Below are 18,238 nucleotides of genomic sequence, written 5' to 3' on the forward strand. Positions count from 1 at the left end.
TGGACAAAAGCGCTAAAAATATGGCCAAGGAGAGTTCGAAAACTTTTGGGATAGAGCTGACTCCGTTTTTCGATAATGCCACACACAAATACTGTTTTATCGCAATTATAAACATCTCGTTTGCTCGGAAAACTGGCCCAGCGTTCTGTAGAATGGACAGAAGAAGTTGTAATGAGAGAATTTTTGATCTTAGCTCGTGCGATTTTGGATCTGGTGTACCCTCGGGTAATGGCTTCATTGACAGCTTGCACAAAGCTCTAAATACTAAAAAGGCATCTTTTTGAAGAATATGTGTGAACTTTGCCGTTACTGCAGAGTCGTTTTCGCTATTTGTATTTAAGCTCTCTTGTGAAGGAATCCTATTGAAAAAAAATAGGGTCAATTGGTGTAAAAATGCTATATTTAGGTAAAAAATGAGACATTCAAATAAAACTACTGAAAACTTATACAGGGTGGTCCGAATTGTATTCCAGAAACTTCGGCAGCAGATTCTACAGATAAAAAAGTGAAAATGTTCGTATACATGTATATCCCGAAATGCTTAGTTTCGGAGATACAGGGTGTAGAAGTTTCATTTATTTTTATTTCGATTTTTTCCAAATAATTTCTGAAGTAACGTCATTATTTGGATGAAAATTGGTGTCTGGAAGTTTTTTGACGTGAGAAATTTGATTTTGATGTCAATATGACTCCTATTTGTAGGGGGCACCACCTACATGTGTTTTAACTGTTTTGAAAAGTAATAACTTTTTGTCCGTACCTGAATAAAACTACTGAGTGAAAAAATATACATTTCCGTGACTTTCTACGTAAAAAATGTCTCTTGGTAAAAATCGCTACAACCAACCGTTCTCAAGATATTTAGAATGGAAATAGTCAATGCATGTCATTATTGACAAAAAATAAACATATTGGGTAGATAGTTATTTGAGTGAAATTATAAATTTGGAAAATTTTTATTTTTTTTAATTAATAATTAATTTTTTTGCGAAAAAATGATGATAAAGAACTTTTGGCTCTTTTAACATAATAAACATAAAATCTTTTAACATAAAAAAAATAATAAACATATTTCAAATTTATGATTTCAGTCTAATAACTTAGTTAACATGTTTGATTTATGTCAGTGATGACAGGTATTTATAATTTCGATTCCAAATATTTCGAGAACCATTACTCATAGCGATTTTGACCAAGAAACCTTTTTGACGTAAAAACCGTCGTAAATGTATATTTTTTTACTCAGTAGTTTTATACAGGTACGGACAAAAAGTTATTACTCTACAAACCAGTTAAAAAATACGTAGGTGGCGCCTTCTACAAGTAGGAGTCATATTGACGTCAAAATTAACTTTTTCATGTCAAAAAACTCCTAGACACCAATTTTCATCCGCATATTAACATTACTTCATAAATTATTTGAAAACAATCGAAATAAAAATGAAACTTCTACACCCTGTATCTACAAAACTAAGCATTTTAGAATGATTTTAGAACATAGATTTATATAAACTTTTCTACTTATTTTTATCTGCAGAATATGCAGCCTCAGTTTCCGGAATACAGTTCGGACCACCCTGTATTAAGTGAGTTTTCTTGTTAGGAACACTTAACAGTAATTGTTAAAATATCGCCTACATAACTTATTTAATCTTTGTGTGATGAATCATGGAAAAATGAATTACAAATCCATTGTCTCGTTTTGAAACTGACTACCAAACTTTTGTCGGATGATATAAATATGAAGTAGTAAGGGTTCGACTCCTGTCGTCGCGTGGATAGATAGGTTACAGGTGTCATGGTCTTGAAAGGCATGCCCATTTAAACTGAGTCCTGTTGTATGAGAAGCTAGTTAATTGAGACACACAAAAGGGTGTATAATGAGAAAAAGGTAGGGGTAAATATGAGATTTAAATTTTCGTCATAACTCAAAAATACCATGTAAAAAAACTGTAGTTACTGAGATAAATAATCCTTTAAAGAAAGGCGTTGTTTTAAAATTACCACCCTCAAGTGTGCAAGGCGGGACTTCTAGTACTGCGGAATGTTTCCTCTTTCAACAGATTTTGAAAAATATTTAGTTCGTTAACTGATATAATTGTAGTTCTTTTTGTTCTACTCTTCAAGTGACACTATTAATAGTATTTTATTTACTAACTACATATTTTTCCTCATTTTTAATTTAATTTATTTCTTTTACACTTTCAGTTTATAAATGTTTTGCAAGGGTGTAATGTCACTTATTTTGATTTGAATTAGGTATATGCAGGTGTTCTTTATTAGTTTAATTTTTTTTATTTCAGTTCTACAAATGAAGACATGAATTAAATAATGTGGTAAATGGCCAAAAATCGGTTTGTCATGTCGCTTTGTCAAGTAAAAGTAAAAAGATTTTAGTTAACGTCTCCTTTTTGCTGCCAGGGCTAATCTGGACGGGGCCTATTTTGTTTACCCGGAAGCCGAACCGCTGTCCTCGGCCATATCATGGTCAATGGCCTACCGACTTGGCAAGTGTCTAAATCGACACTTACTCGCACGAGATATCCGATCTCATCCGGCCTCGAACCGGCGTGAATGAGCAGTGTGTGTCAATAGATTTTACACTTTTGTCTTTATTGGACAACAGCACGATACAGAGTTTCGAACCGGTCACCCGTCCATCCACTAGTATCGCCTTACGTCGCTTAACTTCGGTGTTCTAATGGGAACCGGTGTCTCGACATCGCTGGGCCGTTGCCCGGTTTGTCACGTTCCATAGCCAACAACATATACAGGGTGTTCCTTAATGACATGCTAATATTTAAGGAGGTGATTCTTGGACCTATTCTAAGAAAAAAAAACTTCTTATGAATACACGTCCTAAACATCTTTAACTTTTCAGATACAGGGTGGTAAAATTTTCTATTTTTTTGTTCATAATATCTCTCATGTTATATGTGATACACGTCTTCCATGCATATAAATGCTTATTTTGATATACAAAAAAAAATTGTTTTATTTCTTCATTTCCTTCCAGCCAATGCAGAGATGATTTCGACACAACAGTCACCACATCAAATTTGACCCTGAAGCCTGAAGTAAACTGACTTTAATTTTTTTAAGCAAAAACTATGAGTCGGACTAAAAAAATCCGGAGATAAAAAATATTTAGAAATGAATAGAGATTTTTAAAATAATTTTTAATTTATGAGAAGTCAGTGGTGTACCACTTTTTCTCGAAAAATATGCAATACAAAACCCGTATGGACGGCACTGGTTGAAATAAATAAAATTCTTTGTACACCATAAAAGGTATTTTGATGGATAGAAAACGAGTATCAAATTTCATAAATATACATATCTGTAATAAAGTCAGAGTAATAATAATAATAGCTCCCGTATATAGCGTTTAACGCCATGGGAGTAAGAGGCGTTGGGGGGCTAGGGCCGTTCGGTATACAAAGATAAAGTCAGAGTCATTATGAAAAAAAATATATTTTTAAGAAAATTTTACCATCCTGTACCTCAGAAATTAAGATGTTTACGACATACATTCATATGAAGTTTTTCTCTTAGAATAGGTCCAAGAACCACCTTAAATATTAGCAGGTCATTAAGGAACACCCTGTATAAAGCACTAAGTGCTAACCAAGTGCTAACAGCTATGTATTAAAAAAAATTCTCAACAGAGACACCGCCTGTTCTTATACATTGGTTATAGAACAAAAAATATTGTTTGTTTATCTCGAAATGATTTTGGCACTTAACACACATTATTTACTTCAAGTCTTCATTATAAAAAAAACTTCTATGTCTAATTTTTATCCTTCTAGTCGAATATTTACTTGAGTATTTAATATAAATGATAGGAGGGCCTTTAAATGTGCATTTTTTGTGACAGTCTTATATTTAACCCAGCATGTCTAATTTTCAGATTTTTATTTAGGGATATTCAGATATTTTTATGGGTTAAATATTAGTCTCAGAGCTAGCAATGTTTTCGAGAGAGAATTTTAAGAAAGCTGGCTCTTTAATATATCTTTTGCTATGCTCCCTGGAACAGCGTGCGAGCCGTTTGGCTGCCGCTAGACGCTGCGTTCACTACTGCACATTGAAAGAAAATCCTATATTTTTTCATATAGTTCGTTAAATTCTAGTATTGAATACAAATCGAGCAAGTCTTCATAGCGCGGCGCGAAAAGGTTACGCCTATGAAACGACAAGTCCCGAGTTCGAAACCGGCTCGGGGTAAACTTTTTTTTTAATTTTATTTTGGTTTATATTCTGATAGAAAAGTATTAAATATTTGTTTTTTTTTAATCACTAGAATTATTTAATACTTTACTTCCAGGATATAAACTAAAGTAAAATTAAAAAAAAATTACCGTGAGCCGGTTTCGTACTCGGACTTCTCGCTTCACAGGCGGACTAAATAAAAGGACTAAATAAAAATAATAGGATCTTCTTTCAATGCGCAGTAGTGAACGCAATGTCTATCTATCGGCAAAAGATATATTAAAGAGCCAGCATTCTCAAAATTCTTGTTTTTCCGACGTTGTTAGCACTCATACTATATGGGACACTCTTTACTTCCTATATGGGACGCCTTTTGTCACAAACTAACTTAATAAGTTAGTCTGTGCTTTTATAGAAGAAATACTTTTGTATTTAAATGGCTGTAACGAAGAAAAAAAGTAAAAGTTTTGAAAAATGTCTCATTTTAACACCACTTGACCTTACAAAACTAAAAAAAAATCATTATGTGACTTACCTTGTTATAGAAGAAGACACACTTTTACTGTCTGTTTCTTCTACAGAATTAATTGAAGAAGTAGAAACGGCCATAGCAATTTTGTTATCCACTTCTAACACCACCCCATCGATAATATTATCCAAAATCTCTACTGCCGTTTTTTCACTCTCAGTAAATTCAAGTTTTGATTCACTTTTTCCTTCAGCATCTCCATTCACCAATACATTTCCATGCTCATCTTTGGCAAATTTTGCCTCACCATTTGCTAGACCTAATTTATCACTTGCATGTAATTCCGCATGAACTTCGGCTTCTAAAGCCTGATTCTCCATTCGTGTAAAGATGACATTTAGCATTTGAGTCAAAGTGGCTCGAGCTGTAGTTTGATTTATCAGATTCTTACTAGCAAGAAATATATTATAGCAAGTTCTCACAGCCAATAACACTGTACCTTCGTGCACTTCAACATGCTGACTAGTAACTACGGTAAGTAGTGCTTTTATTATCTGTAATTGAACACCTATAACAAATACACGTACAAAATATTAGATTATATTATTTGATAGGCATCAATTTTATCCCAGTACCTTCATCAGTTTGTGGTCCAGTAAAACATGAACAAATAGTCTCCACAATTCGATCTATAAGAAGCTTTCCTGGGGTAGTGGAATCTGGTACGTTAGCAGTTAAATGACCGTAAGCAATTAATTTTTGTAAACAATCTAAAGCTGTGGTAACAATTCTGGCCGATTTGCTTTGACAAGCTAACTCAAAGGGAAGGAAATATTTTTCAGTGGTAAGCACATTAGCGTCACCACTTTTAGGTAATGGTAAGACATCCGATATTTTATCTGGTTGTTCATCGTCAGGAGAAGATTCGTTTTTGGTTTCATTTTTAAGTTCCTCTAAAAAAATATTATTTTTCTGTTTAGCAAACTGCTAAATAAAAGAATTATTTATTTATATATTTAATTAAGCTGTTCTAATCCTTTTATATAAAAATACCTATGACATCAAATGAATTTAGAATGTAATCTTTTAATAACCAAGTGAAAGTTAAAATAAACCTTGGCTTCTATTGATTACTTTATTCACATTATTCGTATTCTTTTACGATTTTTTAATCTTTATTACTACATTTTCAACACAGGTATAATCAATTTCTGATACTGTTATCAATTCAAAGCAAAAAACTTACCTAAAGCAGCTTCGCATGCTCTTTTCAGTTGGGAATGATATGATCTTTTAATTTCCTTATCATTAAGAATCTTTTCTAAAGCTCTTAATATGAACATCTCTCTCGTTTTACTATTTGATTGCATCGTTTACAAAGATATTATTAATCAACATAAAATACCCCTCAAATCCATTGAAGGGAGGCTCATTTTTAAGTGACGTGTAACTTGTTATTTCAACATAAATTGCGCACTATTTACCACACAGACACTGTTTAAATACATTACTATACGTTGTACAAATATCGAACTTTAATTAAAATTAATTAGAAACCGTTTTTAAAGGATAATTTTTACAAAAATATTGTTTATTTAGCCAAAAGTTCTTGTTCATATTTCATATTTGTCAGATTGACGTTGGACGTGTTGTATGTTGTCATTGGAATTACTAAAAGATCCAAAAGATGGCACCACTAAGAGTATCTTAGGCAACCATAAAAACGTGCCTAGTGTATATTTGGTGTACTACCACTAAGGTAGGTATATTATCAGATATTTATATAAGGATTGGTATAAGGATTATGAAGGGAAATTATATTTTTTAAATCACACAAGAACATTTTCTGTATTTATATCATTATATTAAGATTAAGTATTATATTTAAAGCATTTTATTTTCTGTTATCTACATTAATAAAATCACAAATGTTCATTGTGTTAATATAAAAATATCGTAAAATATATTAATTTAACGAAGAACTTTACACGTATAAAATTAAAGCTATGTTAAAAATGTAAACTTACATTGGTAAGCTGGAGTAAATTGTTCGTGTTTTATACAATTATTACACAGAAGTTAACATGTATTGTATTAACTAATTAATAATTTTTATTAATTTACATTTTACATGTCACATTAATAAGAATTTTTATATGTATATAACATTATACTTTATGAGAAACTATTTAAATTTTGTTTTTAATCAGATTTAAGTCGTTCGTATATCAATATCTGCCATTTTTATCTCTATCAGAATATTTTCCGGACAATTTGCTAACGGAATATCTGTCACTGTATCTATCGTCGCCATATTTTTCTTCAGCTTTGTAGTGGATCTCCGGGGAAGCCCCGATCGTTTTTGACCAGTGGTGGGTCCAGTATAATTCGTCAGGGTTCACCTGGCTGGGAGATTTGGCGTCTCGGAATATGACCACACAGTATATTAAACTGCCGATCAATGTAAGGAAGCCGAAAATCAGGAAGATTACTCCAAAAATCCTAAAACAAAAAAGAAATAGAATATTTCAAAATGTATTTTCTTTGAAAATAACTTCGATATGCATTCTAAAATAAAAATTAAGCTTAGTACTGCCAAAAATTTGATCAAAAAAGTGATTTTCGTATACAGGGTGGTCCACTGTTACCAAGTTGCTCCTGATCAGGTTGCATGTTTCTGGCTTTTTAATTTTTGGTTTTAAAATCTGGCAGTATACACATTTAAAAAAACTTTTTTTAATACCGGGTGCGTCTCGAAAGTGGCTCACTCCTATAACTTTTTTATTTTTTCAGATAAAAAAAACGATATTTAGTATATTAGTATTTGACATAAATTAGGATTGATTCCCATATTCGATTATTGTTTTCGGTCACCTCCTTTTTCACCGGAAATGACTACAACTTTTGATTTTTAAATGAAACTCTCCGTATATTTCTACTTTATTCGATAGAAAATAACACTCTAATAAGTAATATAAGTTGAGTTTAATATAAATTAAGTCCTGTAAATGTTTTTTTTCTAATATACAAATTATGTTCGCAGTCACTCAAAAAAATAATTTGTTTATTTATTTAAAAAAATGTATTAATTTCATTCAAGTTCATATACCAAATATTACAATCATGGGTTTAAAAATAACCGAGTAACATAAGGTCAAATGGTCAATGCCCTCCCCCCCCTCAAAAAAAAAATCAGAAGAAAATTAGGAAAAACCTATTTAAATGAAATAATAAATTTGTAAATAACTTTTTTCATCCTAAGATATTCTAAACTATTCCCAAAAACCATCAATTTGTCCAATTTTCCCTTAAAAACGTTTTATTACCCATTGTCTCTTCTGCCGGTCAAAATTTCATTTTGTCCGTCGTTCCCGCTATATTTTACGTATTAAACTAAAAATGCCGCGGCTCGGAGCGCCATCAAGGTAAGGTATTACCAAATATAACGGGTTAAGGTGCGATAGATATAGTTTATATATTGCCAATGACCGCGTCATTCATAAAAGGATTTCAGTCGTTAAAAATTTCGCCGTTTGGGCAGTTTGGGTGTTATAAAAACTCAAATTATAAAACAACCTAGGTTTTATGGCGTATAATGTTTGGTTTAGTCAATATAAAGCAATATTTAAATTTTAATATCGAAAGAAATCCCATCTAGTTTGAGGTGTAGCGCGAAATTTATGTGTAGGTAACAATTCATAATTTTCCGGTTATGGATAAATGATGAACTGTGGTTGACTGATTCTGGAATAGATATTTTAAAATAGACAACATACATATATAGTTTAGTTTGTGAAATCGTGCGGTTAAAAGAAAATAATTGCTTAAATTTCGAAAAACTTTAGAGAAAGAACGCCGCATTGACTTAAAATATAAAAAAAATGTGAAATAAAACTTTTAGAATTGTGTATGTGTATATATGACATTTATATTTTTCTGACATATATATAACGTATATTTATATGTATTTTAAATCCTACCGTGGAAAATTTGTGTAAAGAATTAACATTGACTGGATTTTTAGTGAAATGGCACTGGGGTCTGCAACCTGTTTAAAAATGTAAGGGCAGATGTCATTTTAACAGAACTTATATTTATTTTTAGATTTATTTTTCTTTAACTAAACGTACAAAAGTACCTTGTAAGAAATCAATTAAATTTGGGCGCGTCCGAGGGCGCGTCTTAAAAAAAATCGACGCAATATTTTTAAATATTGACCTCCCTACAATAATGATCATGAGCCGCCACTGGAAATAATATCAAAAAAGAACTTTAAATTCCATTTTCTCAAAACTACGTTTTGTGACTTAATAGTTTGCTTCTGGGGTACAGATATGGGTTAGCAGTAAAAATATCGACAAGCAGTATATACCATTAAATATGTCTCAGCCCAGAAATAGCCCATATTATGATGTCTATGCGTAACCACCGTAATAACAAGGCCGGACAGCTGTGACGTAAAAATCTCGTGACGTCACCAACTGGAGGCCCAATTCTATTTAGCAGCGTTGATAATTACCCGATAAAAGTTCAAATTGTGGATCTTTTTTCACTCGCCAGATATATTTCGAAGTTTTAAAATGTCTTTTCCGAGTTTTTAAATATATTATAGTATATAAAAATAGTTTTAATAGAATACGGAAAAAATCATACGAGTGGTATTGCCGTAGTTGACAGTCATCGATTTATCGGTAGGTGTGCGGACGTGGTAATTATAATCGATAATAGAAGGGTGAAAACAGTTATAAATCTGTAAAAAGAGGTGTTTAAACTATAAAGTGATTATAAGTGTGTGCAATTATACAATTTAAAAGGTATAATGCCTTATAATATCTAAATAATAAGATGTGAATATTATATTTAAACCTATATTTCTTCTGTTTTCTCATATATATTTATATGTATTTTCTACTTATCTTTTACCTCACCTCAAACCTTTCATATTTGAAAGCTACATAAACTACACCCTCTACATCGATTAACTACATGTAATGTAGTTTATGTAGTTTTAAAGAGTAACATGTAGTTTTCCGAACCCTGATAGTAATACTGATCAAATTATTAGTCATGCTTGTTATTTACTAAATTCTTTAAAATGCGATGAAAATAATAAAAAATTCTAACTTTTATCTGTGCTCAATATTAAAGTTATTAACTTGAGTTGAGTAACAGGTTGAGCTTGAAGTAATAAAATATTGTTTTAATGAGTAAAATATGAGGTATGTTTTACTCGAGAACTTGCAAACTGATCCTCTTGAAAGTAGGTTTGGAAAATATAGACAGTTAGCCGGGAGTCAGTGCAGTATTTGTGTTCGACATTTATATGAAGGCGAAAAGAAACTTAAGATTCAGTCATTAATGTCCCTAAAAATAATTTAACATTTTCAGACAACACTGATATTGAACAAAATTCACTTATAAAAAACCTTTCTAAAGGCAGTCTTGGGTTTCCAAAAGATGAAATAACTGATATAGTTTTATTTGAATATATAATTTTAACAAAGTCTTGCAAAGCCATGAGGAGTTTCTCAAAATTCACAATGAAAAAATATTTTTATCAAAAATATCTTTGGATTACATTAAAAGTAATAACACCATTATTAAAATTTCCGCAATGTACTATTTACAATGCTTATAAAAAGGGTGAATTTATAAAGTTATTGTAATTTATAAAGTTATTGTAAAAATTGTTATAAAATCTATTAGAAACACACGTCTGAAAAACTACTGTTAAAAAATAATGACTTGGAAAAGGAAATAAAAGAAACTTAGACACACTTACAGCATAAATAAATACAATGACGATGGATAATGTGAGATAGGATATCAATCTGATGTTTTTCAAATTTTATGTTTAATTATTATTTATTAAAAATTTGGTGCAATTTAAGTTTATATCCATTATATACGTATAAAGTATATCAAATGCAATCAAAGTTTAGGCCTCCAGTTGATGACGTCACGAATAAGCTGTCCGGCCTTGTTATTACGGTGGTTACGGTCTATGTCGGTTTTGCTATCTCTAGACAGAAAATTGGGTTCTTAAAACAGACCACCCTGTACACAATTTGGACCACCCTGTATATGAGGTATCCAATTAATTTTTTTTACACATAAGAGGTTATAGACATTTGTTAGTAAATATGGCTTATACATATATCGTGACATATACATACACTAGTTTAGAATTAGGATACATACCAAACAATAAGTGGCTCGAAAAATTGAATGACGATTACGAATCCGAGAGTTACAAGGATGATGCCTAAATTCAGCAACAGCATCAAGCAACACATGCCTTTTATGTTGGGGCAAAAGGGATTCGGGGCTGCCATCGTTTCTATCGTCATTCCCGCTTTTCTTGACCCTCTACCCGTCTTTGCAGTACTCCTGCTAGCTCTGCTAGCGACGGAAGGAGCCATTCCGGACCTGTAGGAGTAGTGGCTGGGTGCTCTAGCTCTAGATGTCCGACTACAGTAATAAAAAGGTTTATTAAAATATTATAAAAAATAGATGATATAATTCTTCTCGTGTAAGTTTAGTAATAAGTAAACAAAGCAAGCAAAATTCGTATTTTCTTTAAATAAAAATACGTAAAATTGATTACGAAGCTTCACTTAATTCAAATTAATAAAAAATAATTTACAATTATTACATTAAAATACAATTCAAAAAAATAATTACGTCATTAAAATTACAAATAGAACATACATGGACATTGAAGAACACAAAAAAGGCGTACCTATCATTAAAATTTTACTACAGGAAAATTGTAAATGGATATAATCATTTAAAAGTTATAAAATATTAAATACTAGACTTTTAACCAGTGTGTGAGATGATCAAAATTTTAAAATTCAAAATTGTTCATGATTAAACAAAAAAGTCGTTTACCGCATATAGGGATCTCTCCAGTAAGTATGATTTCAGAGCTTTGCGAAATGCAGGAAAGAATGAAAGCGACTTGATATTCAAAGGCAGATGATTGTACATTTTTTTGGCATTGTACAATATTTAGCCTTTAACTAGTTCTGAGCTCGGCGTTGGCAGATAAAGATCGTGCTGTGTGCTGTGCATTCCTAAGTGGATAGTTGTGAGTAGTGAGATGGCCTTTCGGGAATAGCAGATATATGCTTGCGGATTAAGCAAACGGTTTCAAAAATTAATAAAGAAGGAAGAGTCAGTATTTTGAAATTTTTAAAGAAATTCTGGCAGTGAGTTCTATTGTTCAGTCCCAATAAATATCGAACTGCTCTCTTTTAAAGTTTGAAAATACGATCAAATTAATTAATAGTTGTATATTATACAGGTTGTTTCAAAAAACATGTACCATTTTTCGTGAGGAGATTCCTCACGTAAAAATAAGATTTATTTTTTATATCAACATCCGATTCTGCTTTGTTTCGTAGCTACAGGGTGTTAAAGTCCTAATAATATCTTTCGATTTATTATAATTTTCTTCCCAGTACTTTGAGTGATTCGAATGAAATTTTGAGGCTAAAAGTTACTATAAGTGCTATATATTTTAATGCCAAAAAAGTGTCTCTAAATTCATCAGGGACGTGCATATGGGTTATCGCTGGAATATTTTTCGAAAATAAATATGTGCGCCACTGGACAGACAATAACAAAATATCTAAATATATTTACTTCTATTATCTTAGGATTATGTAAAGTGATCTGAAAGGAAGCCAAAGATGCAATAATATACAGGGTGTTTCATTTAAAAAAAATCATCCCGATCCACTCACACTTTTTTGAGCCAACCTGTAGAAGTTATAATATTTTCCTGAAATACGTCCTATTACATACACTAAGTATGTACTTAAACAAAATTTCCAAGCTTTTTAGTCTAGAAGCTACAGATACCCGACGCACTATTGCCGGACTTTGTATACGATAAAAGCTTGACAAAAGTAAAATTCGGAGATTGTGTCATAAGAATTTGCTTAAACTTTTTTTGATTTTTTTTAGCATGTAGATGATGTTTTTTTTGAAGCAATTTTGCGGAAGCTCTAGAAGCAATTACCCAATTGCTGCTTGCAAAGTCTAGAGAACAGAGTTCTAGAAAAAGTGTTCGCCGAATTTAAAGAGTGGGGAGATAAACTGAGGATAATGTCTATGAATAAAGATGTTATATACTATCGTATTTTTTTAAACAACAAGAAAAAGTGTACAATTTTATACATGTGGTCAAAGTAATGTCTATTGTTATAAACGAATTGTCTATTAATATAAATGCCAATGTTAATATTAACAAATACAATATACGAAAGGAAAAAAGTCCTAATAAAAATAATAATTACCTGATTTCCGATGGAGCTTTATAAGCACCACTGGTAACATAGATATCGGAACCTGTGTCATCGTATCTGCTTCCTCTACTTAAGGCAGAAGGTGCTCTGGATGAGGTGTACCCGTTTTGTCTGGGACTACTGTTGTTTACGTAACCTCCAACTCGACCATTTCGTTCGTTTACTATCGTATATGGCTAAAACAAAAACGTATGTCAATCAGTACCCAGTATAGCCATAAAAAAATTGGCGCCGGTAGGCACGTATAGCCGCCCATACTAAAATATGTTAATCAAAAGTTGGTAGGCAGTTCTTTTAGTTTCAGTTATCTCAAAAACTGCGACTTTGACTGATTTTGAAGTTATTAGAAATTTTGTTGCAAATATTATTCCTAATCTTAAATTAAAAACCACGTTTCGCTAGCTACTGTAATTTTGGAGTTACGATTTTTTAAAATGTTTAACCCCCTCCCATACCCCCTTTCCAACCCCCACCCCCACCAAAAACTAATGGCCAGATTCTCGGGTGCCACAGTATGTTTGTGCCAAATTTGGTTAAAATCGGTTTAGCGGTTTTTGAGTTATCGTGTAACAGACAGACGGACAGACGGACAGGTAGACAGACAGACACCATGAAAATATTTTGTATTTAGGTCATTTATGACTCAAATAACTCATTTTGAGTGAAATTAAAAAAACTTTTTTTTTGTCGATCTTAATAGCCTACCATACCTGTTGGTATGGTCGGCTAAAATTTGAACCACAGTTGGCTTGGAAATAACGATCGGTTGTCTTTTTTGATTAGCCATTATGCAGGGTGAGTTTAAGTGCAAACATTTTTAGGGGTAGTATATTTCGACCTATAAGGTTTTGTTCGCCAAAAAAAAACATTTTAACTAAAAGTTTTTATAGTTTTTAGTTAAAAATTATAATTTCTTCTTAATATGGCAACATATGTCTAGTGGACTAAATTTACAAGAAATAAAACCCAAGAACGGCCCAGTGCTGTGGCCCAGCGGTTTTCAAAATGTAAGCAAAAAATCTTGTTTTTTTAATTTTCAAAGTAAAATAATTCCGTTATTTTGGACTTATTTGAAACACGGTAAAGAAAAAATATGTTTCTCTTATAGAGATCTATACCAGCCCTGAAAATATTTGCACTTATCCATTATTATTTCCAAGACACGTTCAGGCTATTTTTTTATCAAGCCGGTTTTGATATAGGTATATTGACAGTTAAATATACACTCAGATGCAAAAAAACGCAACGGAGATATTTTTAGTCAAATTTAAAGCGTTATATTTTTGTTATTCTTAGCCCTATTTTCATAATTTTTTTAGCAAACGGTATATAATTAAATCAACTTTAATTCGTAAACCGTGAAGTGGGGTCACTTTTTCCAATTCTGAATTTTAAATCGTGTTTATTTCAAAAATTGTTGTATTTTCTCAAATGCGCATGGTCTATGCTATAAGTGGTAATAAGGACAACACAACAATAATACGCTTTTTTGTTCATTAAACAAATATATATATAAAAAAAGTAAAAAACTTGATGGGCAAAGTTAGTTGCTTATATGGGGTGTCTTTGCCCTCTTCCTTATTCTTATTGATAGACCAAAGCCACCCCATTTAAAAGCATAATTACGTAAAATATGCTTCATCACCCTCAATATTATAACGAACTTCTGCATAATACTTACCTCAATATAGCGTGGTTAACTATTGCAGCCACGTAGAACGCACAAAATAGGCTTTAAAAACAGATTTGGCTTCACAGCACTGTAAATGCTACATCGCAACTGACGGCAAGCGTTTAGCGACTTTCCGAGACGTGGGGAGCCTCCACCCATAATTTACCGGTAACACATAACGCGATCTTTTCAAGTAGTGGCTACGGCTACGTCTAACATATTTTCGGACGGAATTTGGAAAAGTCACCCCAAGAGGCAAAGTCACCCCATTTCACGGAACTAATTTTTTTAAAAACTTTAGTATTTGGTATATTATACAGGGTTAATTGAGGGGTTGTTTTTTTACCCAAACTTTAAAACACCCTGTGCAATAATTTCGTGCGTAAATTTTTCTAAAATATAATTTTGCGGTCAGAACCATGTCTCCTGAGCATTTTGTTTTTTGGATCATGTCAATACATGCTTTGGTTAATTTTTAAGAGCGAAATGAACTTGTCATCAACAATTTGTAATTTTTTTCAATGATCGTTTCTTTGTGAAATAATTTTTCAATATGACAAGGCTGCCTTGGCGATTATTGTGAACTATATACTACTATGAACTGCCCATCATGTTCGACGTTTGGGAAATGTTTGGCAGGAGGATTAGAGGTCGCGAAGCGGTACCAGCTTCATTAAATGAACTTCGCTAGGTTCTTAAAGAAGAATGAGAAAGCATAACGCAATATGGTATATGCAGCCTTAATGACAGTATGATCGGACGTATACAGGCAATTAGATCAGCCAAGTGAGGCAATACAAAGTTTTAGGGTATTTTTTACAATTTTTTTTTCTGTTTGTATACTTATTAATGTTTATTAAAGCCAGGACAGTATCGTTGGTCTTTAATGTTTTTTTTTTATTTTATTTTAGTATAGAGTATCCAATGCAGCGTAATACGACGTTACAACATTAGTCACCAAAACCATCTCGTCGTATTAAAAAATCACATCAAAAAGTAATGATAACTGAAAAAAAATTCAAATTGATCGTGATCAGTTCATTTTCCTCTTAAAAATTAATTAAAGCTTATATTGACATGAATCAAAAAACAAAATGCTCAGGAGTCATGGTTCTGGCCGTAAAATTATATTTTAGGAAAATTTACACACGAAATTATTGCACAGGGTGTTTTAAAGTTAAGGTAACAAAACAATCCCCCGATTAACTCTGTATAATATGCCAAATACTAAAGTTTATAAAAAAACTTAGTGTACGAATTAAAGTTAATATAATAATATACAGTTTGCTAAAAATTTCATGAAAATAGAACTAAAAATAACAAAAATATAACACTTTAAATTTGACCAAAATTTTCTCCGTTAGGTTTTTTTTGCATCTGAGTGTAATATATCTCAACGTCAACTAGTTGAAGCCTGGTGCATCCGCCATGACATCGGGAAAAAAAATAATTTTTTTTTAATTAATTGAAAAACAAAAAATCCGGCGACGACGGTTTTTAGAAGAACCAATTAGCTATCTTTTAGTAAAAAAGCAACTTTCTAGAGCAAGTCGTTACTCAGTAGAGACGACACAAATAAACATTAGCATTTTATATATGTAGATGTAATGTGAATGTTACGGAATACAATTCTTGTGGGAAATGTAATTCCCCATAAGAGAGGTAATTGTAATTGATTTCTGTCATACTTTTAATCACATTTTTTTAATGATACTAAATTACAGCTTATGTCAGTAATCTAAATTTAAGATACAAGAGATTATTTATTTTTATTTCTATAGAAAGGAGATGGCATACCATGTTCCGTAATAAAATGAAAATAACGAAATAATCACAAGATTAAACGAACTTACCTGAAGTGAAGTTCAATCTTGATTATATGAAGGTCTCGTCGAAATAAATAAGTACAATGTAGTTCCCTTTTCTCCGTGCGGCGACCACACATTTTAAAGCCTAAACAAACAAATTTCAACATGCCCCTCGCTTCCCTGCTCCCTTACCTCAAAAGTTTTAATATTCGATGTACTTAAACAGCCGTAAACGGTAGCTTACTAAAATGCCGTTAATAGATATTGTGACGTCGTTCACGTCGGCGGAAAGTAATGCCTGCCTATAAGCATTTTGCAAGAGCACCTGTGGCTCCGTGGCTGAGGCTATCGCTTCGTGAGCGAATGGTCCGTGGTTCAAATCTCACGCCGACCAAAACTTAATTTTTTTTGCTTATAGCGTGATCTTTTTGGTTGGATTGGTTTAGTTATTTAGCGGGTTGGTTAGCGCGGTTATTTGGAGTGTGTTAATTCATTGGTTAGTTGGTTATTTGGTTATTTGGTGGGGTTGGTTGGTTTTTATTAATTTATATTTGTTTTTTATATTTTCTATCAGTGTAGAGGTTAGTTGCTTTGGTTAAGTTGGTTATTTAGTGGTGTGGATAGCGTTGATTAGTCCTTATAAAATGATTATATTTCATAAAGCCGTCAAGTGCGTCACATCAACGACGTCATACCTATTAACGGCATTTTAGTAAGCTACCGTTTAACGGCAGTTTAAGTACAGCCTTTAATATTTAAAGATATTATTCTCACATCATATTGGTTGAACAGTTGATGGGTTGAAGTGACGAATGCGACCGCTTGTTGAAGTCCAATTAGCAGAATTGCTGTTTTGATACAACTCACTCTGAGACCCTATCCCTAGGATAGTACAGGGTGAGTCAACGATATAGGAAAGTCCATTATCTTCTTTGTTTCGAGGTTTACAAAGAATGTTAAATATAAAAGTAATTGGAAAGGTTAAGATGCACATTTTAATATTATTATGGAATATACAGGGTGCTTCCCAAAGAGTGTGGCGGATATAACATATATATGTTTTTAAAGACAATACCTGCCAATTTTATTTAATTTTTAGATTCTGCGTAAAATTTTATAACTTTTTCACTACTGTTGGTAAATAATCTCACCGTGTTAATAAGGAGAAAACGTTTTTCAAATAAAAATTAACATTTATAACACCAATCCATAGCCTTCGAATATCCGAATTTTTTGGTATCATAATCATCATCATATATTATCGTGATAATAACGGAAATCTTCCCTGTCATATAATAAGATAAATACAATATTCGTGATAGAAATCGGCTCGTTCATGACTTTTTCGTCTGCAAATTGCTTCTGCTCCTCGAAATGGGCAAGTGGGTAAAGTCGTAATGCCGAAACACATCGCGCCGCGCTGATCTCTTACGGTAAATGAAAAAGAAAAAGCCACGCATCTTCGGACGTAATTGGCCTAGGTATACGTAGAAATTCAGATGTCAACTTTAATCAAGGAGAGAGAATCGCAGAGAGTGTATACAGGGTGTCGCTGGTTGAGTTTGCAATGGAAGCTTTTGGAGCACTACTATATTGAAATTAAGCTTTTTTTGCATATATATGCCTTACATATATTATTATTCATAGTATGGAATGAAAATATTTTAATTTGGCGATACTAGGTTCGTTCAGGGTTGCAATAAGAAAATTTTTAATTGTGCAGAACTTGACCAAAAAAATTTGTAGCATTCTGTAGCCA

The 18,238-nt window shown here is 32.2% G+C and overlaps 2 protein-coding genes across 2 annotated transcripts in view; both read right to left on the reverse strand.

The window, feature by feature from the left end:
- LOC115887722 (brefeldin A-inhibited guanine nucleotide-exchange protein 1) overlaps window positions 1-6,329 on the reverse strand; it is a 30,449-nt gene extending 24,120 nt beyond the window's left edge. The window contains exons 1-3 of the mRNA XM_030907196.1: window positions 5,931-6,329; window positions 5,320-5,637; window positions 4,751-5,252 (exon numbers count right to left, since the gene is read on the reverse strand). Of these exons, the coding sequence (XP_030763056.1) occupies window positions 4,751-5,252; window positions 5,320-5,637; window positions 5,931-6,054 (944 nt within the window). The 5' untranslated portion in view covers window positions 6,055-6,329. The remainder of the gene's footprint in view (window positions 1-4,750; window positions 5,253-5,319; window positions 5,638-5,930) is intronic.
- A 257-nt stretch (window positions 6,330-6,586) lies between these two features.
- Window positions 6,587-13,175, reverse strand: LOC115887739 (the record flags this gene model as incomplete). Its single annotated transcript, XM_030907214.1, has 3 exons — window positions 6,587-7,186; window positions 10,886-11,155; window positions 12,991-13,175. Coding segments are annotated over 3 exons (729 nt in total), but the record flags the coding sequence as incomplete, so codon positions are not given.
- Between the last annotated feature and the right edge of the window lie 5,063 nt (window positions 13,176-18,238).

This window comes from Sitophilus oryzae, unplaced genomic scaffold (assembly GCF_002938485.1).
Source record: "Sitophilus oryzae breed Bouriz unplaced genomic scaffold, Soryzae_2.0 scaffold_614_pilon_pilon, whole genome shotgun sequence".
In the NCBI taxonomy this organism is placed as follows: Eukaryota; Metazoa; Arthropoda; class Insecta; order Coleoptera; family Curculionidae; genus Sitophilus; species Sitophilus oryzae.